The sequence below is a fragment of the Populus alba genome, chromosome 14, assembly GCF_005239225.2.
Source record: "Populus alba chromosome 14, ASM523922v2, whole genome shotgun sequence".
Lineage (NCBI taxonomy): Eukaryota > Viridiplantae > Streptophyta > Magnoliopsida > Malpighiales > Salicaceae > Populus > Populus alba.
This window is the reverse complement of record NC_133297.1, coordinates 6164908-6190021: the sequence shown is the minus strand read 5'-3', so window position 1 is coordinate 6190021 and position 25114 is coordinate 6164908. Positions and strand designations below refer to the sequence as shown.

The window sequence follows — 25114 nt, the reverse complement described above, 5'->3', positions numbered from 1 at the left end:
AAAAAACAGGATTCATTTGATTTTTTTTTTGTATTAATATAAATATTCAGGTTAATTTACATATAATTTAATTAAAAATAAAATCCGACGACGATGAGACCCGAACAAATTGGAACTTTATACACATCAACGCTGAATGCTCGTCAGAAAGAGAGGCTGTCTGAGTCACTAGAATCATAAGAAATAATAACTATAATTATTATTTTCTTCACAAATCCTAAATTCGGTCCCTTGAAAAATAAAATAAAACAAAATAAAGGGAGCTGATCCAAAAGCACAGTTAAAAATTGCCCCATCCACGAATCATGCTTGATTGTTTTCCACAAAAGAATCATTATCCAGGAAAAACCACTTTCCAAAGGGACCCTGTTTTCTCATTATCATGGGTGGACTTGTGGTGGGATCTGGGCTCCACCATTCCCATCATATTCAATGGTGTAGAGCAAGAACTCCCTGTGAAAATTATTGCAATTAACAAAGCCAATTTGGCACGGAAAAACAATGTGTACATGGATACATTTGCATTTTCACTTAAACAGTATAATAGTTGCGAGTTTATTTTTAATTTTATCATTTATTTATTTTTAAATAAAATCTATGTGTTTATTGTTATATATCTAGGTAGAAAATATATATTCTTTTTAAATTATTTAATACAATATAGTTAATGATTTAAATAGCGAGTTTAACTTGTTAAACTATGAAAAAAATTAATTTAATATGTTATCATCTAAATATTTTTTAAAAATATCTTGAATTAATCTTTAGTTTTTATATATATATTAATTTGATTTTTACGGAATTAATTAGTATTTTTTTAACAAGTTATCAAAGCCTCCAAGTAATAATTTTAACAAGTTAATTAAGATTAACACGTAACCGTGTCGAATCGATGTTCTTTGTTTATTTTATTTTTTTTGTCGTTTAAGTTTATTTTTTGCGTAAAAAAAAATTCGTCTGGTCCGCAAAATTTAAATAATGAGATATTGAAGACCACCTTGACTAATAATCAATTAGTGAGATAAAACTAACATGGTACAGGGTCCATTTACAATTGCTTGCAACCAAACTTCAACATTATAAACAAAAGGAGCATCAGATACCGTCATCAGATTCATCACCAGTCCAACCAGAACGAGGGGCCCAGTTAAAAATTAAAATAAAACCAAGGGCCCACGTGTCAGTACTAAAGGGAAGGACCCCACAGTTACAGATAATCAAGGCCACTTGTTGTCGTTCCAGTCAATCCCCACTCTCGATCGGACCACCGAACCACCCCGTAGTAGGGACAAGCGGCCGCTTTGCAAACAATGCAAGAAAAGAAACGGTCCCGTTCGGACCCCATTGCCTCTTCGGGACCCGCGCCCACGTCACATGATGAACCGATCATGATGTTCTAACGAAAACAAGTGCCCGTCTTTTTAGCATTGCACGGTCCACGGTGCCCAAGTCTTTTTTCCCTTTCCCTTCTCCACACGGCTGCTGAATCATCTTTTTGGTATTTTTTCCGTCAGAGCATTGGAAGCTTTCTTCCAAAAAAATAAGAAATTTATGGTAAAAAAAAAAAAACTACGTTTAGATTTTAACCCTAATAACTTACAAATACCACAAAAAATGTGGACCCCCTCTAGTCTCCTCTTATTTGCAAGTGGTTACTGTTGACCCACCATTAATGTGGACCCTATTCTCCGCCTGCTCTGACACTACTTTACACGTGCACAACTTTAAAACACCCTCACGTGAGCACGTGCTCTCACCCCCATCCACGAATTAACCCCCCCTTTTATTTTTTGAAGCTTAAGAAACACGTAATCCCGAGCTCGAGTAAACTTGTTAATGGCGGACGCCACAGAATGGATTAGAACCCAAAAAATCCACCAATGAAATCCTTCAATTTTCGTCATTGCTTTGAAGACCGAGACATGAACTGTAACTCTTGTTTGTCATAAATCTCTAAAGAGAAGTCTCTGAGCATATGAGGAGTGCTATTAGTAGTTGTACTTGTAGTCCGAATAGTATGAGCTGAGCTTGAACTCGGTGCCGTCATTGAAATACCCTTACCAGGTTTTGAACCAGAGACGGGCAGAGCCACGGCTATATTAGATTGCATGGACGACACGAAAGATGAAATTGGCCTGGGAGAAATATTTATGAGAGGGCTAGCTGCAGCTGGGAACGTAAATATCTGGGGCTGGTTAGACGGTCCTGGCATGGACGGTACCATGAAAAAAGCCCCTGGAACGACACTGTTTGATGGTATGGCCCACATGGGCACCAAACCCTGTGGTACTGCCGCGACTGGTTGTTGCGCCTGCGGCTGTGGCGGCTGTCGCGGTCGAGTCGTTATGGGAGCGAGAGAAGCTGATACCGATACGCTGTCGTTGACATCAACGTACTCGCTATTAGCGGGTCGTTTGCGCTTCTTCTTAGCGTTCGGTTCGTCAGGTTCGGCGCTGGAGCTAGTTGTTGTCGGGATTTTGAGGGTTCCATTAACAGACATGGCAATAGCAGGTACAGTTCCAGTTCCCGTAGCTGCAATTATTGCAGGCTCGGCATGTTCAAGCAACCACCTGATCGTTTCACCGTCTGATTTATGGCCTAATTCTCTGGTTAGTTGAAAGATCCGGGCAGCACATGTTGCGGGCATTCGGATCCTTCTGCCACGACCCTCCACCTTGGTGTGTCGGTCTTTGGTTGATGCTCGTTTTGGTGGGGTTGCTGTGGTTAGTGGCATGGGGATTGCTGCGAACGGCACGACTGCTAATGGTGGTGTGGGTGATCTGTCCTCCGTGCATGGCTCTTCCTTTGGTGCTGCCGACATGTCGTTGCAATTCTTCTTGTTTGTGGGGCCTCCTCGAATGTTTCGTAATTCTCCGCTGTTGATTCTAAGATCAGCGGTTGTCATGCTCTCATCGTCTCTGCCACAAGGAGAGGCCCGTCGCCGATGGAAAAAAGAGAAACCCAAAAACGAAAGAGAGAATTGAAGGGTCGATACAGAGGAGGGTTTGTAACTGGTAATAACAGGGTCGGGGAGCTAAGAAATGGGTTATATATAGGCATAGAAAGGCAGGTTTTATTGCATATTGATTTGTGAAAGGCCTAACATTTGATAGGGGAGATCTACGGTTACCTGCCAATCACCAAAAAGAGTTGGACGCAGTAGATGATGATACATGGTAGGTCCCATTTATAAAAGGATCGTGATGTTATCGGTTTATAAATTGGTTTGCGGTATAAATGTGATTCTGAAAAAAAATATATTTTTTTATAGTTTTAGATTAATATTTTTTAATTATTTTGTGTTAACAATAAAAAAATAAAAAATAATTTAAACCGCTCTTTCAATTTCAAGCATACTATTAATGAATTGGTGGGGTCAAACGTGGTGAGAAACGTCTCCAAGGAGGACAAACACCAAATCATATGACCCTTGGAAGCTTGTGGTACTTTTTGTGCTTTGAATTTTCTTTAGGGTTGCCATCTTCCAATTGGCTTCAAGTTTCCATCTTTCCTTTTTAATCCAAGGTGAAGGATTCTGCCCGTCTATGCTCCCTCATGGTTCTTCTTCATTGCCCATTCTCAAGAAAAGTTACCAAAATAGTTGAGTGGTGGATTGCTAGATCGATGCTGCTCTGCTCCCGAGTCCCAACCCAGTTTGAATTGCACAGGATCCTCGAAGCCCTTCATTATTCACAATGAAGATGCGAGCAAGCTAGTTGCCCACGAAATCAATCCATTTGAATTTTTATCAACACAGCCTACGGATTGGGCCTTACGTGCTGTGTGGATTTCTTTCTTTAACAGGTTGTTCGTAACATTCTGAATTTAATTAGTTGAATGTTAATAATTAAATTTTAAATAGAATTTAATTTTTAAAGATAGTATAAAAATAAACAAGAGACCATGCGGAAGCAGCAATGGTTACTGTACGTTATTATTTTTCCGAGAGGTGAGATATTATTTATTTTTCACTTACATTGTTTATTACTAATCAGCACATACTGAATTATTGATGAGCCAAAAAAGTACTCGGTAATGGTGAGTTTATGAAAATTTTCAATTAAATTGAAAGTTTTAATTATAATACACTGATGTAAAAATTAAAAATAATAATATTTAATTATTCATCGGTAAAAAAATCCCTAAATTAAAAGACTGGATCCCTAAAATTATAACATACTAGCACATTTCTCTTATTCTCTCTTCCTTTGCAGCCTTTTCTCTTCTCCTCCTAAATCATCATCTTGCTTTCTCTTCTCTCTCTTCTTCTATCCTCGATCCATTATCTTCTCTTCTTTTCTTTTCCACGAGCAGGTATTTCTTCTCTTCTTTTATCCTTCACAACGAGATCCTTTACCCATAAGTACTAGCCCAATGAAAAAATGACATTTCAATGTATGTTTTTTTCCCTTCACATTGACATTTTAATAATTTTTTAAAACTTTACTTCAATTAGTGAATGCAATTTCAAGTTTATAAACACTGAGCCTATCAAAACCATAACATCGACGATGAAATCATAGATTGGAATTAATTTATTTAAATGGAATTAGGTTTTCAAGCATCCCAAATGAAAATTGAGCTCAATATTTTATAGTATGTTGTTTTTAACCATTTTTTCTTAAGTTGTTATTTTTTTGTTGTTGATTATAAGCGACTCAGTGCTAAGATGGTCAAATTTCATCGATTGGTAAGAAAGATGAGATCATAAATGAGTAATGCATGTACCCTATCTTATTCACCCAATAGTCCAAGCGAAGACCCGCCTCCTTCTCCAATATCTTTATTGAAGATTAATTGTATTCGAACTTATAAATATTTGAATTTATAATAAATATTTGAATTTTAAATTAGTTTATTTTTAAAAAATTTATTTTCTATTTCTGTTTAGTAGATTTTTTTAACAAAATATATTTTTAAATCATTACCGACAAGGTTATCGACAAACATAGTTCATCCATATATTTTAAAGAGTTTTAAAAGAATCATTGCAAATGCTAGTATCACTATTTACTCACTAAATAAATAACAGGCGGTATATTTGATGGTTACATATCAAATTTATTGACAAAACATACCAATGAAAAAAAAAAAAAAACAATCGATGGAATAACATATGATTTTTCTGTGAGTGAGATGTTATATTCAACGATAGAAGTATCGACAAAATAAAGCGGCTAAAGTTTTTATTTTACGCACTTTGTTTGTTAGTAAATTTATTTATAAAATTATTATTGACAAGCTCACTAATAAACTATAAAGAGTCTTTTTAATTGACTATTTTTGTCCAAGATCATGTTGGCAAGTTTCGTGCTAATAGAAAATAAGTATAATTAAGAAATTCCATTTATAAATCAAAAAATTCTGACAATGACATACCTATTCCTTTTCTATCTCTCTTCTCAAGGGGATAGATAACATGTAAAACAAAACGAATTCAATTCACCAATAACATTTCGTTGCTTAAATTTTACCACGTAAACGACCATGGGCGGAGCCAGGGGAGGCTGGAAGTCCCTTGCATTTGTTTTTTTCCCTACCCCTCTTAAATAATTTAATATTTTAGAGCTAAAACCAATAAAATTTAAGTTTTAGCATTTTTTTTAGATTTTCTTTTTTTTTTAAAAAAAAAAAAAAAAAACAACGTGGCTTTGAACATGTGCAGGAAATAAGAGCTTTAGACCAGAACTTTTCTGGGTATGCAGGGTTGGCACCATGGACCCCCTCAAGGAGGGGTCTAGGCTCTTTTAATTAGATGCTGCCCCGCTTTAACTCGGAATCTAGCCTTTGCAATCTTGTTTGGTCCCGTCTCGGAGCTAAGAGATTTATTTCTCCTTTAATGATAATAATTAAAAGTTTTTTTCAATAAATCTATATATATATATATATATTAAACGAGATTAATTTTTTTAAGATAAGGTATATTCAAAAACAAATTCTTTTAGATATTAATAATAATAAGGTTTGAACTTTAAAGTATTAAAATAAAGAGAAAACAAATCTCTTTAATCACATCTACCTCGAGGATTTATGATCGGGAGTTGTTACGAGTTACAACGCGCGAAATAAATCCTCATTGGACCAGTAATATGGTGCCACGTTAGCTGGTTTGGTTTCTAAGAGCTCAAGACCCAAAATTCAACACGTGCTGCATTCATTCTACACCTATTTTTCAAACCTACCGTTACGTGTGAGAGATTTTATTTTATTTTGAGAACAATGCTGTTTTTATACCAATAAAACATTGTTTTTTAAATCACTTTCCATAAAATGTCAATCATTAGATTTTTAGATTTACTTCATTCAATAAATGGGATTTAAGAGAAAATTATTTTTAAAAATTTCCGAAGAACATTGAAATTTTCAATAATTTTAAACACTAAACTAGTTCGTCTGTTGATGATATACGCTAATAATTATTCAGTAATTTTTGACACAGACCAATTTCTAATGTCAGATCATGCTAACAGAAAACTTTTTAGTGATGTTTGAGAATGCCATGTATTTTTATTTAGAAATATATTTAATTTTTATTTATTTTTTTAATATTAAAGTAAAAAAATTAACTCAAACTTAAAAAGTTTGAACTTTTTTAAAAAATATAATTAAACTATTCTTTAAAAATATATAATTAAACTGTAATATCACAAGTGGTTCTCTAACATGGATTTTAAAGTTGATGACTGTTCCTCGCATCACTGCCGCATAATAAATTAGTTAGATACCACGAGAGCACAATGAGAATGAGCTGGCATGGTTAATGGTCTCCTAGCAAAAATAGGCGTTGCAAAGTGGGCCATGCCTACCCGTGGCCCCAGATAGTACAGCTAGTAGTTGAGGAGGATTTGAGATCATTCATTTAGGTAACGCCGATGGTTTCAGGGCCTGAAGCTGTGCATACAGTGGTGACACGGGCCACCGGTAAACAGTGAGTTAGGAGGGACTGATCAGGTGAGCTCAGTTCCAACGAGCTTCACAAGACTAAAATTTTAAAAAAACATGTTCTTGTGGGGACTCAGCGGCAAAGTCAGGGTACCCATCTTGTAATGTACGGCCTTCACTATTTGAGCGGGCCCCAGTATCCATCAGTCATCTGACGTTTCAGATTTCATCTGATCACCTTTTGAGGGACCCTACCACAAATAAGAGAAGAGCCCTCTACCTTGAAGGTGTGGATTCTTCGACAAGTGGACCCAAGCCCACCATGCAATGGTGGTGGACCAGTTGGATGGTGGGTGGAACCCACCATTTTCACCGGTCTAGACCATAATGAAGGAGAGCTCGCCGGTCACCAGGGGGAGGGGACCCACATGGCCTCATCTATTTGTGACGAGGGACCCCACTACCTTGAGGAGGCCACAATGGGGTTGGGGTATGGTCAAAGACCCACTTGCCCTTACTGGTCTTTGTTCTCTGTTCAGTTCAGGGGACCCCTACAATGGATGGATCCCTTGTCTGTGGTACATGAACCCCACTATAAAACTTTAACACCAGCACAAACTTTTGCCTGGTGCCCTACCACTACCAGCCAATGCCAATGCAACACGTCAGTAGATTAAAGTAAACTATCTTCTGGGTCCTTCTTGTGGGGGGAAATGCGGTTTGGACCACTTCAAAATTAAACACCTTCCATGTCTTGGAAATACGGTTTCATGTTATTTATAGTACTATACAATATTTTTTATCAGCTTTTTTTTATTTTATTTTTCTCTGTTCATCGTCAATTTAAGTGAGCCTCGTATCAATTTTGGTTGGTCTCTTTGTTTTGGCTTTTATTTATTTATTTATTATAGAAAACTTCACTTTAATCTTAACAATGATAATATATGGAATAAATCCATTCATAACATGCCATCATCTTAAAAAATAGACATGTACAGCGGTTCATCTTACTGGATTCTCATATGCTGTTCATTTCTACAATGCTTTCTTTTTTCAGATTTATTTGCTTGCAATTCATCCTTTCGAATTATATTAGCATAGTTTTATTTTCTTCTTGCATTCCATTACACATGCCAAGTGTCTGATATTATTTTGATGTTAAATTAAATATTGGTGTTGAGAAATAAGATTTTAGGTTGTAGTTTAGAAAAATAAAAGAACGAGGACAAGATAAATTCCCTTTTCATATCTATTGTTCAAAGACCATGGAAAAATCAAATTTGTTCTTAGAAGTTTCTATTTACATGTTATTTTACCCCTTTTATTTTAGTCCATTTTATTTTCATCAATTTATTTCTTGTCACGTTTCAATCCTTGAATGGTGAGAGAGAAAAATAATTACTGAAAAATATTAAAAAAAATATTCAACCGGTAGTATATCAATCACAAAAATATCGATCTTGATGTAATAAGTTCGTTTTGAGACGGATAGTTTAATAAATATTGTTTTGCCCTTCAAATATATTTGGAAAATCAAATCAGAATCCATAAATTATATTTTAATATATATATTAATTAATGATTTTTGTACTAATTAAATTGTTTTGTAAGCTTGCAAATGGCTTTATAAATGTTTTCATGATGACCTGGGGTGTTTTTAAATTAAAATAAGTTTAAATTTAGTTTTATTGGATCTAAAAACTCAAAATTTAAATTATAAAATGATGTAGTGCCTTTGCAAATAGACAATGCATTATCTATTATATCAAAAAACAATTAATGAATGACATGTTGTTCATCTACTTTTTTTTTTAAAAAAAACTAGACGAGCAAGCTATTTTCAGTCCTATCATGAAAAACTAAACCTTTTATTTTTTTTTTAAGTCTGACATGTGTACTTATCCTTTCAGGTCTAAAGATGTTTATTAATAACCCTTATTTAAAAAAAAAAAATTAAAATAAAATTATTTTAAAAAAACTATTATGCATTTATCCCATAGTTTTCAAAATGATTAAAGTTTTTTTTTTTATAATAATATTAACAATTACTTTATAAATAATTATAAATCAACCTTAAACTAGAATTTCTAAAAAACAAATGCTTCATTAATAATCGATAATAATAGAATATATATTTTATACATGTTGGTAAAAATATCAATTCATAATTGTTTTTCATTTCTCATTAAAACTGATTTTCGTTATTATAATAAGTTTTTATTTTAAAAAAATGCCATGTTTTCTTCCAAAAAAAAAACATGAATAAGGAAATAGCGTTTATTTACTCTTCAATTCAAGGCACTGGAATTTCTACAATTTTTTTTTTAAATGTTACTGTAAGAAAAAAAAACTATAGAAAAAAATTATTTTTTGCTAAACAATCGCCTTTCTCATTAGATAAGGACGATCACCTATTGCGCTGAAGTCACTATCTACAAACGACAACATTTTTCTCCTCAGCTTTTTCATCGAATGAGGGCCCGTTGTGAAAGTTTGAAATGCAATAAGATGGGCTGGGGGTGTTCAAGGGGGGTCGAAGAGTCACAAAGGCTCACATCAATGAAAGGAAGATTGGGATCGGAAGTTGGCTTCGTTGCCGGGAAAACAGAGTTGTTTATCATCATTCCGGCCAGGGGACGACGGACTACTCCTGGATTATAAGAATACTTCAAAGTACAACCATTGATTATGATAATGATTTCAGAGAAGAACTCGAGCTAGGATGCATTGCAGGAAAATCAAATATGGATGTTGAGGCACAGGTCATGTCCCGAAACTCCATGGCCAGTGGCCTCCCTGTGAAGAAGTTTCTGATTTCTGGCCCTTCATCCCCAATGAAAAAACAGGACCTGGGAAACATTCTAATCACAAATCCTGTATCAAACCACCGTGCGTACGAGGAATTTCAAATCAGAAATCATATGCTCGCTGCAGTTTCCGAATCCGATGGTTTCAGTAATCTCCTGTGAAAGTCTGTCATAGACTACTAGACCCAGACCTGCAGCTACTCTCGTCGCTTTGTATAGCCATAATTCCTAATTTGTATTAACTCATAGCAGTTGACTTTTATATTGTTTATTAAATATTTGTTGAAGAACACAACTCAAGGAATCTATTTTATCTTTTGACCTCAACATTTAAACGACTCAAGGTCCCAAGAAGACGTTTTGGTAATTCCCTTCTCTCGTCAGCTCCCAGAAAAAGTCTTAAACGGAACACCAAACCCCTAGAAACGGGCATTTAATTCGTTTAGAGGATGAAGATTACAGTCCACACCCCTGGACACAGGCATTTATTCGTTTAAAGGGTTTCAGGGATGAAGATTACAATCTTGAATAAGAACACTGGAGTGCAGGCTGAAAGGGCCTTTTTCAACCGAGGTCAGATGAGAATAAAAGCATCACAGAAGCAGACGCATATTGTTAAGACAATGTAAATAAGAGAACTACAAACAAGAATTGAAAACCCGTCACCACCGTTCTAAATATAACTTCCGAAACAGAGAACTGACTTGTTAATATTGTTTTTTTAAAAAAACATAACGACTAAGATATAACTCAATCTTAAGCATGAAAACCCGTCACCACCGTTCTTTCCCCACCGATTGGGTTGGTGTAAGTTGGGGAGTGTTATTACTTTTAACTTCATAGAAATGGCTTTAACAATAAACTAGGAAACTTGAACTTCCATTGTAAGACAGTAGATGACATAGATATCACGATCCGACCCTCCTTTTGGGTTGCAGAAGGAGTTTTCACCCAGTTATGGAGAATTAGACACTTCTACATGAGCAAATCAACAGATACTAGGAAAAGCAAGAATACTCGAAAGTGTAGTGGAGTGCATGGCCATGCTAAAGCATCAAATACCACACAGAATCATAGCTACTCTCACATAATCTGGAAAATAATTTTTTTTTTTTTTTTCCCATAGTGTATTTCAAACTTCATAAGGTAAGCAAAGCATTCGTTTGAGGATATAACAAAATTACATATCTTAAAAATTCACTGCTGATATTTTTTTTTACAAAATTTTGTTGAATTTTTTACGATACAGATGAAAGCAATGCAAGTTTGAGGCAGTCATCTGACACTTGTAACTGCATCCAGAGTAAAAACTATTGAGAAAACAAAGTAGGACAAATTCCTATTACTTTGGAAATAACTTCACCTAAAAATCATAAAAAATTTGGAAATCCAACTTCTTGCGCTGTCCATTATGATCCAGACATGTAGGTGTACCGAGTCTGAGCACCAGCAACAAGCTCAACAATTTTCGCTGAATGTTCATAAGATAATTGTATGAAAAACATGAATTTTCCAGAAACAAACTCAATCATCAAGGTGCAAACATTATGCAACAAAGAAGTAAAACTGAAAAGAAATAAACACCACGCACCTGTTAGAAGCCCAATGATGGGAACGGGTTCTAGTAGTTTTTCAGTGCTTTGAAGTCTTTGCCTGAAATGATTAACAAAAATAGTGTTGAATCTTAAATTACTTTATCTTGTGGAGATTGCCGCTACGAAACAGCAAAGCTTAGCAAGAAACTTAGGAAAGAAATCATTACCTGGTGTACTTGCTAAAGAATGGATCTCTCATAAGGTAAAGCGCCCACAACAATTTTCTTCTTTTCAACTGATTCAAACATAACATCAAAATCCCTTTAGCATCAAATCCATCAATTAATGAGTATTACATTCACAAAAAGAAATGAAAAATTAAGAGCGGACAGGATCATCCTGAAGAAGATGGACTGGAAAACAGTAAAATTCTGCAAAACTCTAACCTCATCCTGTTCAGAAGCGGTAAGATGATAATCCCTTGATTTAGTAACCTGTGTTAAAAAGCCTGCTCCTATAGTGTCTACAGCCAGAGAAAGAAACCAAGGAATCCACGACCGAATTCCATACTTTCGGATGAGCAACACATATATAAGGGGTCTTGTAATGAACAGTACCTCTCCCATGAGAAATAATGCCCCCTGAACACCTTTCTCAGATAAAATCATGGAAAGCGATGGCCTCTCAATCATTTGAGCTGTCAAGGTACAATTTCAAATATTACTTGAGTTGACTTGTAGATTCTATATTATTCATCTAGCCCCAAAACAAAATTATTAAGAATGATTATACGTGGAGGCTCCATGATAGCTTGCTTATGTTGAACCCCGTGCAACCACACTGGATCAGAACCCATCCTGGCATTTTCTCCAAACCTGCTCAGTGCACACAATGCCCTTCCTTCTAGATTCCATGGGTTCTGTCCATTAGAGCCACGGTGGGCTCCGTGCTTTTGGAAACCCCCACCATTATGCTGCGAGCTTGGGAAACCCAAATGCTTTTCAATATTTGGTGTCTCTCCTCCATGCAGAAGCATCTTATATCCACTATTCCGGAACAAAGCCAGCCTAACTAGCACCCTGAGTTACAGGAATCCAGAAATATCAACATGCCGGTACAATTCTAAAAGCCCAGCTGAATGAGATAAGAGTCAAATAATATAAAGCTGCTTACTTCGTAGCTTCTGTAACAGCAATGAAATTCCATTTCTTATCATCACCATAATAATGTTGAGCTGCAACCTCAACCAATGTTTCCAAATCTTTTATAGCAGATATGCACAACGAATATGGGAAGGAATTAGGCTTCACGGGATCAGCAAGCATCTGGTTTTGAGCTGTATCGATGATATGCTCGTTTATAGCAGTGACAATGCCCAAGATTGCAGTTACTGCAGATAATTTCTAAATGTCTCAATATAGCAGCATTTTTAACTTTTCAATGTAAATGAATACAAAAGGAAAGAAAAAGATAAAGGAGTCGTCATTTGGTTTGTGAGATGAAAAAAGACAAGGCTAAACAGAACTCAAATTTGGAGATTTTAACTGTTTACTTGTGGAGCCTGAGAAAGCAATAAAACTCCAAACTGAACCTAATACAGCTGCGTGAGTGTGAGTTGCTACTTCTCATTGGTTCAGGATGGGAGCAACAGAAAACATAAATCTTGACGTATAAAATTGTTTATAATTCCCACCATGTTCCAAGGTTACTTAATAAGGAAAAGCCAAGCTAACAAGAAATAGCCAAAAGTTACCAAAGTTTCACAAAACCTGCTTCTGGTCCTATCTCTGAGGCGGAAAACCGTTCAGGAAGAAGCCATGTCAATCCCTGTGCAAAATTTTTGAATACCCATATCAGAAAACAGTTTTCAAAAACATGCAGCGCATCCACAACAAATTCACCAGAAATTATCACATTTCTATGCCACTGCCAAGTACCGGTAATATCCAAACTATTAAAACAATCAATGAGGCTGAACAGTATTCTATGAAACAAAGACTCTTAACTGGAACAAGCTAAGACAAAAACCAAATTCATTACATAGATGAAACAAAAACCACCTCTGATATCTTAACATACTTCCTGTCCCTGATCAATTTTCTCTCATCAACGATGGATAATATAAACAATCTACGCAGCAAAATATGCAAGAATTTTCATAAAGCAAGGTCCTTTAATCAATTTTCTCCATGAAAATTATGATAACACTACTCAAAAGTCGCAACAAAATGCAATAACCTCAAATTCATATCCAAACACATCTCAAGACCAGTTTTTTTTCCCCAGGATTTTCTCGATGTCTAACCTAAGAGGTCATACAAAGAACCAAGAAGAAAACCCCCAAGCCAAGACAATCAAATTATGTAAATGAATAGAGAGATTAGGCTTACATTAGCAAGAGACTCCAATGAGTGAACATAATCTTTATTCCTTCTGACCCATTTCTTATAAGCCTCCATGGCTTCGAAACCTCTAAGAAAAATAAAATAGCACACAGAGAGACTCAGCTCTCCAACTAGTTGAATCTAAAAGTTAACAGTGCTCACTTGAATCTAACTCTCTGTCTAGTGATATAGGATCAGGCCCAGATGAAGAAATACAGAGAACAAGAAAACTCTTTCGAATAATTTCGATCTCAGGAGATGCGGATGCCACCAATAATACTCGTAGGCGTAGCAAATGTTTTTTTTTTTTTTTTTTAATTTATAGAAATAATATTTTTTTAATTTATAATAGTTGTATGTCAAAACAATTTAAAATAAAAAAAAATATTTTTAAAACGCAAAAGTAAACACCGCCTTCGAAGAAGGGCCGGTTGTTGTTAGAGGGAGAGACAAAAACGATAGGAAATGACTAATGAGGGTTTTGTTAATGTGTGATAATTTGTTTTGTTCAAAGCAGTTCTTTTTATCCTATCCGTTCATCCGGATAAGAGTTTGATGTGTCTAACCGTGTGATGTCAGAGTACGTGTTTTCGGGGGTTGCAGGTTAATATCAGTAGATGGATAGTTGGCCGTTGGATCACAATTTGTGTGGTGGAGATCTTGTATCGAAGGTGAAAGTTTCGTGTCCTTGTATCAAGATTCAAGAGTAGAAGGAGAGAAAATGGGGACTGGATAATGGACTGGGTTCCGCTGCCATACGCTAGTGCTCCGTGTGTTTGAGATTGTGATGTTCTCAAAGTTTAAAGTATTTTTTTTAAAATATATTAAAATAATTTTAAAATATAAAAAATTATTAAAATAATTAAAATTTTATAAAATATAATTTATACTACATTTTAAATCAGAGCAGTAGAAACAGCTAAGAGGCACGCACGTCTCATATATGCGAACGATTATATCCCTATTATTTTATTTTTGCTTTTTAAAAGTATTTTTTAAAAAAATTAATTTTTTTTATTTTTTTTATTTACTTCAAATTAATATGTTTTTAATGTTTTCAAATTATTTTAATGTGCTGATGTCAAAAATAATTTTTTTAAAATAAAAAAATATCATTGATATATATTTTAGTACTAAAAGTTATTTGAAAAACAACTATAACTACACTTCCATACAAGTTTCTCAGGCTTTAATAAATTTAGGACATTTTTTATAGTGTAGTTATTGTTGTTTTTTTAAAGTGTTTTTTATATTGAAATATATTAAAATAATATATTTTTTTATTTTTTAAAAATTATTTTTCAAATCAGCCTATCAAAACGATTCAAAATATATAAAAAAATATTTTTTAACAAAAATAAATTAATTTTTTATAAAATACCGTTTGTACCATTTTCAAAATAAAGTTTTAATGGTTCATCATTGTTAATGAAAAATTGCGTTTTTAAAATAGACTTTTGAAGAGTTGTGTCCTTTTCAAAAAGATGTGGCTTTTGATTTTAAAAATTAACCATTAACCATTACAATTGTTAAAGAGACAATTCTAACGAAGTTGTCAATTTAAGTAGAATAACAATTCTTGACAACTTTGGTTTTTCAAGAACTCCCATGTCTAAATTTTGTGCTTTTTACATAAAATAACACCAAAAATTTAATTAGCTATTTATTATCGGTTATGCTATGGATAATAAAAAATTAAATATGCTTGAAAAATAATATTATAATTACACTACTAGTAAAAAAAGTAGACAACAAATTATTTCAAAACTAGAAATTTTTTTTTTTTCAATTACATCTTCAATTCTATTTTTTTAACAGTAAATATTTTAACTTTTATACGTGGATTTTTATGCTAGAAACCAAATCATGAGAGTAAGAAGAACAACAATTATATCGAATATCATGTAGAAATATATCTGGTCAGGTAGAAATCACAGAATAAAAATTGTTAGGATGAAGCATAAAATAAGAAATATCAAAGTGCCATGTGCATACAAAATAATTTACGAGACAGAGACATCAACTTCAAATCCTACAAGCAGTAAGTTTTCTTTCATTTCCTGCGGGTCAATGCTTGACCTGAGAAGTCCGACCACCAGATTTCACCGGTGTTGGCCGAGTTTAACAGTATCCTCTGAATATCCAGTTCTAACTAGATCGGCTGGCTAATGGAGTCACTCGATTTTCCGGCGTACACCAGAGCCAAGTTTTTCCCTATTATCCCTATAGCGACTTTTAGCCCTTTTCTTTAATTTGAAAAAAACTAAAAAAACATATTCCCATATATTCTGGAAATTAATGAAATGAAAGGTGTTTGTGTGTATAGTTAACTGGCACTTACTTTAGCAGTAAATCGAAAGAAGCAGGTTTTAGCAGGTGCAGGCGTGGCGGTGCATAGCTCTTGCCACCGTCTCCAATACAAGCTGCAGCACCCTCCTGCCACTTCTTGGCTCTCCATCTGGGCTTCTAGCTGGCTTGCTTGAACATCTTCACGAGAGTGAGAAATTCCCATTTCTTCTTTCTTGATCCCGTCCTCTCCCTTGGATTCTTGCAGCAGCAGCTGGTCATGCATTTTGATTCTCTTGTTCAGTGCACAGTTAAGCTTGTTGCTGCCGCGATCTTGACCAAAACCAGTTCTACCTTACCTGTCCTAATTACTACCTTTAAATTCGAGGTTGTCCCTGTCAATTGAGGTAGCTCACTGTCCATTTACTTTGTAATAATTCGCATTTAAGCTAAACAACCACGGGCTGCGTATTTATTCAACATTGCTAAGCGATCTTATTAGCTATTTATTACTAGGGAAAATATTGGTTGGCATTATGTTAGGCAGTAAAAATAGAATAATAAATCTCTCAGTTTTTCTTTTTTATTAGAATATAAAAATTTACTTAAAAATTGTCTAATAAATATATTTATTTTATATCTCTGATTATATTATTCTTATTACACTACTAGTCGAATGTAACTTCAAAGATTTCCCCCCCACTTTTAATCACTTCAGTTTAGTTTGTTCCTGCTATTCAATTTTTAAATATTTTTTTTTATCTTCTAAAATATATTTTTAATATCAACACAGATATATATAAAAAATTAATTTTAAAAACAAACAAATGGTGTTCATTAATTAAACAATTTAAAGACAAGGTCATATTTAACAAAAGTTAAACTTCTTAGAAAACATTGAAGAACATGTAGAACATTAGCTTAGATGAGTTTTTATTGACAGAAATTAAGTTTATCAATCTCTTTAACTTAAATAATAAGCGTGAAATTAACTCAGTTTTATCATGTTTGAAAAACCTAGGACTCAAGGTAGTTGGGCCGAGGCCCATTAACTAGGTGGATTGGGTTAAAACAGCAAGGAAATAGCCAGCACAGCAGCAGCCTGTTTAATTTAAGAAAGAAATCTCTACTACTACGACGACCACTCCCTAGGGTTCTTGCAGAAAGATTCGTTGAAGAACCATGCAACTCACTCTTGAATTCGGGTATCTTTAAATTCTAATTTATATCCCCGAATTCTTTAGGTTTCTCTGATTGAATTTATTATTCCATAGTAAATCATGGTATAGATTTGAGTGAGTAATTTTGATTCGTGTGATGCAGTGGTGGGCTTGAGCTTCTCTGTGATTCAGTGAAGATTCATAATGTGGATGTTAGCCCTAATAATGAAGTAGACAAGGTGAATTATTATTAATTTTAATTTTATTTTATTTTAGAGAGGAATGAAATTGCAGTTGACAAGACAAAAAAGGTGGTGCTTACTCTACATCATCGTTTTTGGGATTTATGCCTTTTACAGTTAACTATGAAAGATTTACTTGTGTGGGTTCGTGCTAATCTGATCAAGGAGAGGCCAGAAATGTTCATGAAAGACGATTCTGTGTAAGTTTGAAGCTTTGCCTTTTACCTTTTTTTGTTGCTTGGTGAGCTTGTGCCTAATTTACCACTAAATGAGGCAAATGAAGGTTGGTTTAATTACAAGCATCGGAACTTGGCTCCATTTGCTGAAGACTTATTTGTATCGATTAGTTTCATCAATTAAGTTGAGACTGTGATTTGCTATGCAGGAGACCTGGAGTTTTAGTTCTTGTCAATGATTGTGACTGGGAACTTAGCGGTCAGCTCGATACGCCTTTGGAAGAGAAGGATGTGGTGGTTTTTATCTCTACCTTGCACGGTGGTTAGTATGTGGTTGGTTATAGTATCTTTTCAGATCATAAGTGATTGAAGCCATATCTGTGAAACTCAAAACTAAAGAACTAATGTGAAAGAAATTTAAGGTTTGGAAAGAAAGGGGAATGGGGATTTTAACTTCGTCCTCAACTTCTTACTTCTTATGCCCCAGTGGCAAAATGTATGTTCTGTTGATGTTGCTGTACTATTTTCATGATAAGTGACAGATAATGTGATTTACATGAAAGGAATGGAGGTTTTGTAGATATTTTAGAGCCACACCATTCAAGAAGCACTTTGAAAGATAAACCAGTCACTTTTATGTCCTTACCGGAGCATTTGCCGGAATATGTCACAGAGAAACTGTGGTATAACTTGTATATAGGTTCCTCGAGGCAACTTCACAGGACGGGTTCGCATTGCTAGTCCAAAGGCAACATTTTCCTTGATACGTCACAATCCCTTTGTTTTCCAAACCGTCCTCTGTCATTAGGTTACAACTGTTTTTTACTCACAATTTACCAGAAAGAAATTCTGCACTATCTGGGCATTGATCTGCTTTGATTGCTTGCTAACCACAACCCGTTGTATTGAAGTTAAACGATCTGTGATAAAAACTCTGCTTTCGATGCCCACACAACATGTACTGATGGAACAAGAGAAAGGAGTCTGTAACCTCTCAACACATTTTAAGAGTTAGGAAGGGGATGAAGGCACGAGGCCCTATTTTAGCCATCACAATGTTTTCAACTGGAATCATAATTTCTCACCAATTAAAAAAGTATGTTTAGGTGCTTTATTGTTTTTTATACAAAACTATATAAAAAAAAACGCAAATTCTTTAATTGTATTGAGATAAGTAGCTTTCCTAGTATCCATTTCCTGGGGTATGATTTAAAAAAAAGCTTACCAGATTGGCAATACACCTGAGACCTACACACAACATGGCGTGTTATCTGTAATCAGCAGTCAAGCGAAGGATGAAACTATCACTAAATCCACGACTCCATTCTCAGTGAGCTTGGCAGGCAAGCTTTTCTGCTCTAAAAAAGCAAGAGATTATGATGAGGGAAAACAACGAAGGAAAAAGAAGAAATGTTGAGAGTGGGATTTGAACCCACGCCCTTTCGGACCAGAACCTTAATCTGGCGCCTTAGACCAACTCGGCCATCTCAACACCTTTTGATGGAGTAGCTTCAGTGAAAAATGTTAAACAATACGCAATCTACTGGTTGATCTATCCAACATAATGACCTGGTCCTTCGACCAGGTTGCAGAATACCAAGCAAAATCCCTTAAATAATTAAAATAAATTTCTGGTTCGTGAAAAGTTTGATTTTATGTGGAGGAAAACACATCCCCATGATCCTTGTCCAGGCATTTTCTTACACGAAAATACACAATCAAGGCATAAGCTTCAAATTATTGAATATATGATTTGGATGGGTTCAGATCTTTTCATTTTTTTTAATATAAAGGACTAAAATTTTAAACTAATTAACTTGATTTTTTTTCTTTAATTATTTTTAATTTTTAATTTTATATTTAATTAATTTCTATAATCTATTTGTTTTTTATAAAATTATTCTGGTTTTATTATTTTTACAAGTTTGATTATTTAAACTAGGTTAACTCAAGTTGTTTTTTTTTTTAATTGATTTTTTTTTTAATTTTATTCTTCAACATTAAATTAATTGAGAATTGAATTTTATAATTTATTTTAATTTATTTTTTATGATAATTATAAGTATCCTAATTTTATGATCCGAGTAACAAATTTAACACTTTAATTCAGGTTTACTTGAATTGATCCAATATGTTTTCATATTTATATTTTTAAAAATATTATGATTTTTTTTAATCAAATTATATTTTAAATCGGTTATCTTGGTTATTTTTAAATTTATTAAATTAATCATGTTATATTAGATCAACCCACACAATTTATTTTTTTTTTTTTCCTGAAAAACGGATAGCACCACCTGAATGTTGTTTTTTTACGATAAAAAAATTTGATGGACCTAACCATGTAGGGCAAACTAATCCCACCATATTTCCATGCATCTCCTAACAATAGGAAAAGAAAGAAAGAAAAAACCTAACGAGGATGAATAGGCTCACCTGAAATACAAACCACACCTAGAGCTAATTAATGACAGTTTGGTCATCGGAGTATACAGCAGCAAATTTGGCATCTCATCCCTGAAACATAAGATCGAAAGAAGCGGAGCCACCCACCTTGGCACCTTCAACTCTCCCCCTTGTATGACCAGCCTAACAGGAAAAGTATGAAACCAAATTTACATTTTTGTTGTTTTATTTCATCAAGCTTGAAACTTTGAATTACACATTATTTTGGTGCGTAAGAAATGGGACACCTAAGATTTCTACCAAACTAGTCTGCGTTTTCCTTTTCTTCATTATCGTCCATCATTTTATCCCCAAGTAGCTCAGCAGATGCGACTAGCCAGGTTTCTTGAATTACAGTCACTGTAGTAAGGTAAGGGTACAAAAAAAAATAAGTTGATAAATCATTGATGTGCCCAGAACATCATACAGAGCTTCAATAAAGCGTTGACTCTCCTTCCCATCAGCCCAAAATGACCTGACTGGACGCGATCTAATTGACAACTCTTACAAAATGGCTGACCATGCGGAGTCTAAACCTTTTGCTTTCCTTTGCGATGTCTGTCTAGTTCTGCTTCAGTATCTTCCAACTGCAGCTTTAGGGTGGATATCCTTCGTTCTACATCTTCCACGGTACCTCTGCTGGTGGAAGGTTGATATGGTGATATGAAGTTTCTTGAAAAAGCTTTTAGAGATTCAACTCCAGTGACCTATTAAGTCAGATCTAGCTAATCAAATGGATGATTAACTTATAAAATATATTAAAAAAGTTATCACAGAGGCAAGAAGCCGAATGAAAGACAAAAAATTCACTCCTCCATCTCCAGAATACAAAAACTAAAACTAAAACAAATTGGATTAAATGGAAAATAAACTACTTTTGGGAAAAATTCGCATATTTGCTCATCCTAAAATATATAAAAGGTAATAAAAAAATATAGGAACACATAAGCTAACTTGCTTGCTTTAAAAACATGAAAAAAAAAAAAAAGGAGTTGCCAAGCAAGCTCTGCAAATTATGGAAAAAAGAAGTTCAATGGCAAGTCCTAAAGGTTATGGCATAAGTAGTTTACCTCTCGTGGCAACAATGGAAGTTTTGTAATGTTGAAGTCATCATACAACATATAGAACTGATCAAGGTACTTCTTTTGCATCCGCATTCTTGCTTTGAGTAATTTGGATTCGACATCTAGAATAAAAACACCAACCAAAAATGGTTAACTAGTATTTATCTAAGAAAGAATATGAAAAGCATAATGAGGTGGTAAGGGACGTTGATAACACCTTCTTCATCATAAAGGACTTGATTAATGATAACATTATGTGTATCAATCTCAACTTTGGCAAGCTCCTGAACCAGTCTCTCAGTTTCATAAAGGGAGAGGAACTCGGGAATGCAAACACAAACAAAGGTTGTCAAGTCCTGGAAGCAAGAAACACAAGTGCATAAAGTCGGATGAAAAAAAAGACAAAAGTGATAAAGAAACTGGAATGTCCAACAGGAAAACACAAATGCCATCTATATAGTGAAAATTTTCAGTGAGAATACAGCCCATCAAGAATTTTTGCAAGTCATAGCTTCTAGACTTGCAAATCTACAGTATCTTATGTCATCAGCATTAAAAGCAAGAGAAAACCAAACACCAGAAACAGGGGTGGAACTAGAAAATTTTAAATGGGGTACGATCATAAAAACTACAAGGTTGGAGAGCAACTATTTTATTTTTTGAGGGGTTGAATGCATAACTATTATGAAAATTTTAAAAATTTAAGGATCAAAATTAAAATATTTTAAACTTTTGGGGTGCCATGCCCCCCCCCCCCCCCCCCCCAAAGCATGCTGTAGTTCAGTCCCTGACAAGAATTATTCAATTAGATGGCCATGTTAAAGATAGTTATACGCTCTAACTATATGCAAGGCAGCCATGATGTGATACAGCAGACACTTAGTCTTCCATCCAATTTAACAGCACTACACTGCCATATGCCAATAATTACAATAATTCCAGACAACAAGGAGAGAGAATGACAGTAATGACAAGAACATCCTAAACCCAATAATTTTTTATTACCATTACTTCAGACACCTTCATTAAATATATACCAGAGCCCTAAAGCAATAATGAGTTAGTGGAAGTCTTTCAATCCTCTAAATAAAATCAGGTATAAATATACAATCAAACAAAAAACTCTGCAACTGAAACATAGCATAATTAACAATTAAATGTACACAAACACAATCACACAGATGGAAGATCTTACTGGGTCTTTGAATTGCTTATTGACTTTCTCAATCACATCTTTCATGCTTTCAAGCCTTCCCAAGATTGCTTCCTCGCCAAATTCGTCATCAAGGCCAAATAGACGAGTCATCTGCCATAAACAATTCCAAAACTTAGCAATTGTACATCATTGTATTTTTAATAATTAAAAGTGACAAGAGAATTAGTGATACAAAGGTGTGAAACTTAATGTCACTCAACTGCATGGGAAAGGGAAATCCTGTAATCAGAAGCTAAAATTTATTCTCAGACATCAATGGTCAAAATGGAAAGAGCAACACACTACACTTCTTCCAAATGACAAGTAGCTATAGTAACAGAAGACCGCTGACAGAATCACAAATTCTAAAGCAAGAGGAACTGTAAATCCTATTGTATCTTTTCTTCTTCTATCCTATTATATCTTTTCTTCTTCTTCTTCTTCTTCTTCCTAAACCTAGTATTTCTGGATTCAGCTCTTTAATCAAAAGCTTCAACATTCAAATACCAGGAAGAGAATAAGGGAGAAGAGGAAAGATTATAACCTACCACTGCCATCTGAGGCCATTCCTATAGCTGGCCCACCGATCATGGATGGTTCAGTATATTTTTGGTCGCACCATTCATGCCTAATGTATGAACAGTAACCAGGGGAAAGAAAGGACAGCAACGAACAGGAAATGAACATGCAGTCATGCACAGGCCAAAGGCTCAAATATTGAACTGGCACATTGGAGATTGAATGTTCATTCCACCACCCAACTCAAACATTACATAAAAGCTGAAGGGCACAGAAGCAATTATACTTTCATGCTATGGTGGCAGACAGGAAAGGAGCACTGAAAATAATCAATGCCCCGTGGATACAAAAACTGTAAAATAAGTAACAACTATGAAACCCAAACAACAAAGGATCATCATAAATTGCATAGATCAAAATTTTCCAAAATAGAACACGACACGTTACAGGGCACCATATTTTTATCTCCTAGCCATTAAGCTAAGGGAAACAGATGTTGGAAGGAAAGGAAACACAACACTTCAATTCTTAGAACATGCTAAACTAGGAATGTAAAAAAGCAGTTAAACTCGGCATCTGAACAGTTTGAAATAACTTATTACATATGCATCACCTGGCAAGAAAAGAGACAAATAAACTTAGTAAATAGCTGTTTCCACTTTCATATAGTCAAAGACAAACAAAAATTGTGACCTGCCACTTGAATTAAAAAGCTAATACTTATAACAACGAAAGAAATACCTGACTAATTAGGCCGCCAAATTTACTTTTCAAAGACATCACCTTTTGAAGCCCCTTCTCCAAAGTTGAAGGAAGTTGTAATAGCCGGAGTGTATGACCAGTTGGAGCTGTATCGAATACAATACAGGAATAACCCATTGTTTGTACCAGCCTGCGAAACAAATAAGTTGAGCAGCAAGCATTCGATTCTTGATAATTGAAAACATTAAGTTGATACTACTTTGTTAAGCAAAGGCTGCGGAGAGAGTAATCACCCTGTGTCACCCAGCAAACCCTTTGGCAAGGACCGGAATAATATATCAGTGTAGGTAAGGCAGAAAAATGCTCCGCATACAACAATGCAATGTATTCACTTACATTTTAAACAAAACTATAAGAAACTGAATTTTGTAAAAGACCATCTCAAGAACTTGCTCAAGACTTTCTGATCAAAGATTCAAATGATGGAAACAAATAAATAACACCGACAAACTGAAAATGTGCAGCAGAACTTGAATAACATGCAGGAAGCCTAATTTTTTAGAATGAGTACTCAACTCAACTATAACTTGCAGACAAATAAATTCACTTAAAGTTAACTCCTGAACAGTGTTTGTAATTGAAACAAAAGAACATTCCTGAAACTAATAACACCATAAATCTCATCTTTTTTCAGTTTTGCAAACTCTGAAGAAACCCCAGAACAATCCTCAATAAATAAAAAGAAAACAAGCATAAAATTCCCACCCCGAAAGTCAATCAAACATTAAGCCACAAGATCATAAGGATTACTGATCCAGTAATGCACCTCAACATTGCAAAATAGTCAAGACGATGGAAAAATAGTTCTTACTTCAACATCTCGGCGAAACTCATGGCCTCATCAATCCCAGGAATTGCATTCGAAAGCTCGGAAAACAAAGAATCCACTCCTTCGTTTCCTCCAATATCGTCGTTTTCAACATTAGGATCCACCTCCTGCAAAAAGCAGCATTGCCCAAACAATGCCACGATTAGATAACACAACATGAACAGCCAATATAACAACTTCCCAATTCAATTAACAAAATAAAAAATAAAAACTCAAAATCCAACCTCTTCAAAGACAGCTTCTTTAAAAATAAAAGAATCAACAAAAGCTCAATTTCTGAGCTCTTCAGAAACCAAACATCAAAAATTAAAAAAGAACTAAATTCATCAACTATTCATCTTCAAATCCAAAAAGAAAATAAAAATCCTTTCAAACCCCCAATAACGAAACCAAAAAAGATCCAAACTTTACCATAGCATATAGATTGCTGAACCCATTAACCAAAGTAGGAGTCTTTGTAAATCGTTGTTGAAACACATCACTAAGATTATGAGCTGGATCAGTAGATATGATTAAAACAGAAGATCTGACTTGAGCCAAGAGAATTGAAAGGATCGAACTGCATGTCGTTTTGCCTACACCACCTTTGCCTCCAACAAAAACCCACTTGAGTGTGTCTTGTTCTAGTATGTTCCTTACAGTTCCTTCTGGTATGTCTGCTGTTGACATGTTTTTACCGAGTTTTCGTTCTTTTTGGATGGATGTCTGTCCTTCGTTTGTTTTTGCTTCAGTTTTGGGTCTTCTTTTTTCTCTTTCTAAACAGACAACAAATCCAAGTAGTAGTACCGTACCGTTTAAGGATTAAATTTTACGCATATATATATGTGT

General features: G+C 34.6%; 4 protein-coding genes and 1 non-coding gene across 8 annotated transcripts; 1 reads left to right on the top strand and 4 right to left on the bottom strand.

Annotated features, from left to right (window-relative positions):
• Positions 1–984: 984 nt before the first annotated feature.
• Positions 985–3073, bottom strand: LOC118041441 (transcription factor TCP9). The gene has a single exon (XM_035048781.2). It carries the CDS (start codon positions 2903–2905, stop codon positions 1901–1903), a length of 1005 nt encoding a protein of 334 aa, XP_034904672.1. The 5' UTR covers positions 2906–3073; the 3' UTR covers positions 985–1900.
• Positions 3074–10782: 7709 nt separating this feature from the next.
• On the bottom strand, positions 10783–16312 carry LOC118041505 (peroxisome biogenesis protein 16). Of its 4 annotated transcripts, XM_035048877.2 has the most exons (9): positions 13771–13896; positions 13615–13736; positions 12994–13051; positions 12398–12614; positions 12017–12303; positions 11671–11921; positions 11452–11519; positions 11281–11342; positions 10783–11160 (listed from the first exon to the last, which is right to left on the bottom strand). In XM_035048877.2, the coding sequence occupies exons 2-9, from the start codon at positions 13681–13683 to the stop codon at positions 11099–11101; spliced, it is 1074 nt and encodes a 357-aa protein (XP_034904768.1). In that variant the 5' UTR covers positions 13684–13736; positions 13771–13896; the 3' UTR covers positions 10783–11098. The 4 variants fall into 4 exon arrangements, with proteins under 4 accessions (XP_034904768.1, XP_073260726.1, XP_073260727.1 ...); XM_073404625.1 differs by lacking the exons at positions 13615–13736; positions 13771–13896 and adding an exon at positions 15950–16312; XM_073404626.1 differs by having other exon boundaries at positions 13615–13930.
• Positions 16313–16969: 657 nt separating this feature from the next.
• Positions 16970–18066, top strand: LOC118041897 (ubiquitin-related modifier 1 homolog 2). The gene is made up of 4 exons (XM_035049404.2): positions 16970–17099; positions 17218–17293; positions 17414–17496; positions 17682–18066. Exons 1-4 carry the CDS (start codon positions 17077–17079, stop codon positions 17797–17799), a joined length of 300 nt encoding a protein of 99 aa, XP_034905295.1. The 5' UTR covers positions 16970–17076; the 3' UTR covers positions 17800–18066.
• Positions 18067–18883: 817 nt separating this feature from the next.
• On the bottom strand, positions 18884–18964 carry TRNAL-AAG (transfer RNA leucine (anticodon AAG)). The gene has a single exon. It is a non-coding gene; the product is annotated as a tRNA-Leu (tRNA).
• Positions 18965–19890: 926 nt separating this feature from the next.
• On the bottom strand, positions 19891–25082 carry LOC118041499 (ATPase GET3A). The gene is made up of 7 exons (XM_035048863.1): positions 24698–25082; positions 24269–24393; positions 23437–23587; positions 22177–22287; positions 21199–21337; positions 20988–21103; positions 19891–20624 (listed from the first exon to the last, which is right to left on the bottom strand). The coding sequence occupies exons 1-7, from the start codon at positions 24953–24955 to the stop codon at positions 20448–20450; spliced, it is 1077 nt and encodes a 358-aa protein (XP_034904754.1). The 5' UTR covers positions 24956–25082; the 3' UTR covers positions 19891–20447.
• Between the last annotated feature and the right edge of the window lie 32 nt (positions 25083–25114).

Coding starts and splice junctions, on each gene's coding strand:
- LOC118041505 (XM_073404625.1), bottom strand. CDS start 16,180: ATGCATGACCAGCTGCTGCTGCAAGAATCCAAGGGAGAGGACGGGATC. Junction 12,304..12,397: donor GCTGTTACAGAAGCTACGAA/GTAAGCAGCTTT, acceptor CCTGTAACTCAG/GGTGCTAGTTAGGCTGGCTT. Junction 11,161..11,280: donor CATCATTGGGCTTCTAACAG/GTGCGTGGTGTT, acceptor ATGAACATTCAG/CGAAAATTGTTGAGCTTGTT.
- LOC118041499 (XM_035048863.1), bottom strand. CDS start 24,955: ATGTCAACAGCAGACATACCAGAAGGAACTGTAAGGAACATACTAGAA. Junction 21,104..21,198: donor AGTCCTTTATGATGAAGAAG/GTGTTATCAACG, acceptor TTTTTATTCTAG/ATGTCGAATCCAAATTACTC. Junction 20,625..20,987: donor TTCCATTGTTGCCACGAGAG/GTAAACTACTTA, acceptor CTGACTTAATAG/GTCACTGGAGTTGAATCTCT.
- LOC118041441 (XM_035048781.2), bottom strand. CDS start 2,905: ATGACAACCGCTGATCTTAGAATCAACAGCGGAGAATTACGAAACATT.
- LOC118041897 (XM_035049404.2), top strand. CDS start 17,077: ATGCAACTCACTCTTGAATTCGG. Junction 17,100..17,217: donor CAACTCACTCTTGAATTCGG/GTATCTTTAAAT, acceptor CGTGTGATGCAG/TGGTGGGCTTGAGCTTCTCT. Junction 17,294..17,413: donor CTAATAATGAAGTAGACAAG/GTGAATTATTAT, acceptor TGCCTTTTACAG/TTAACTATGAAAGATTTACT.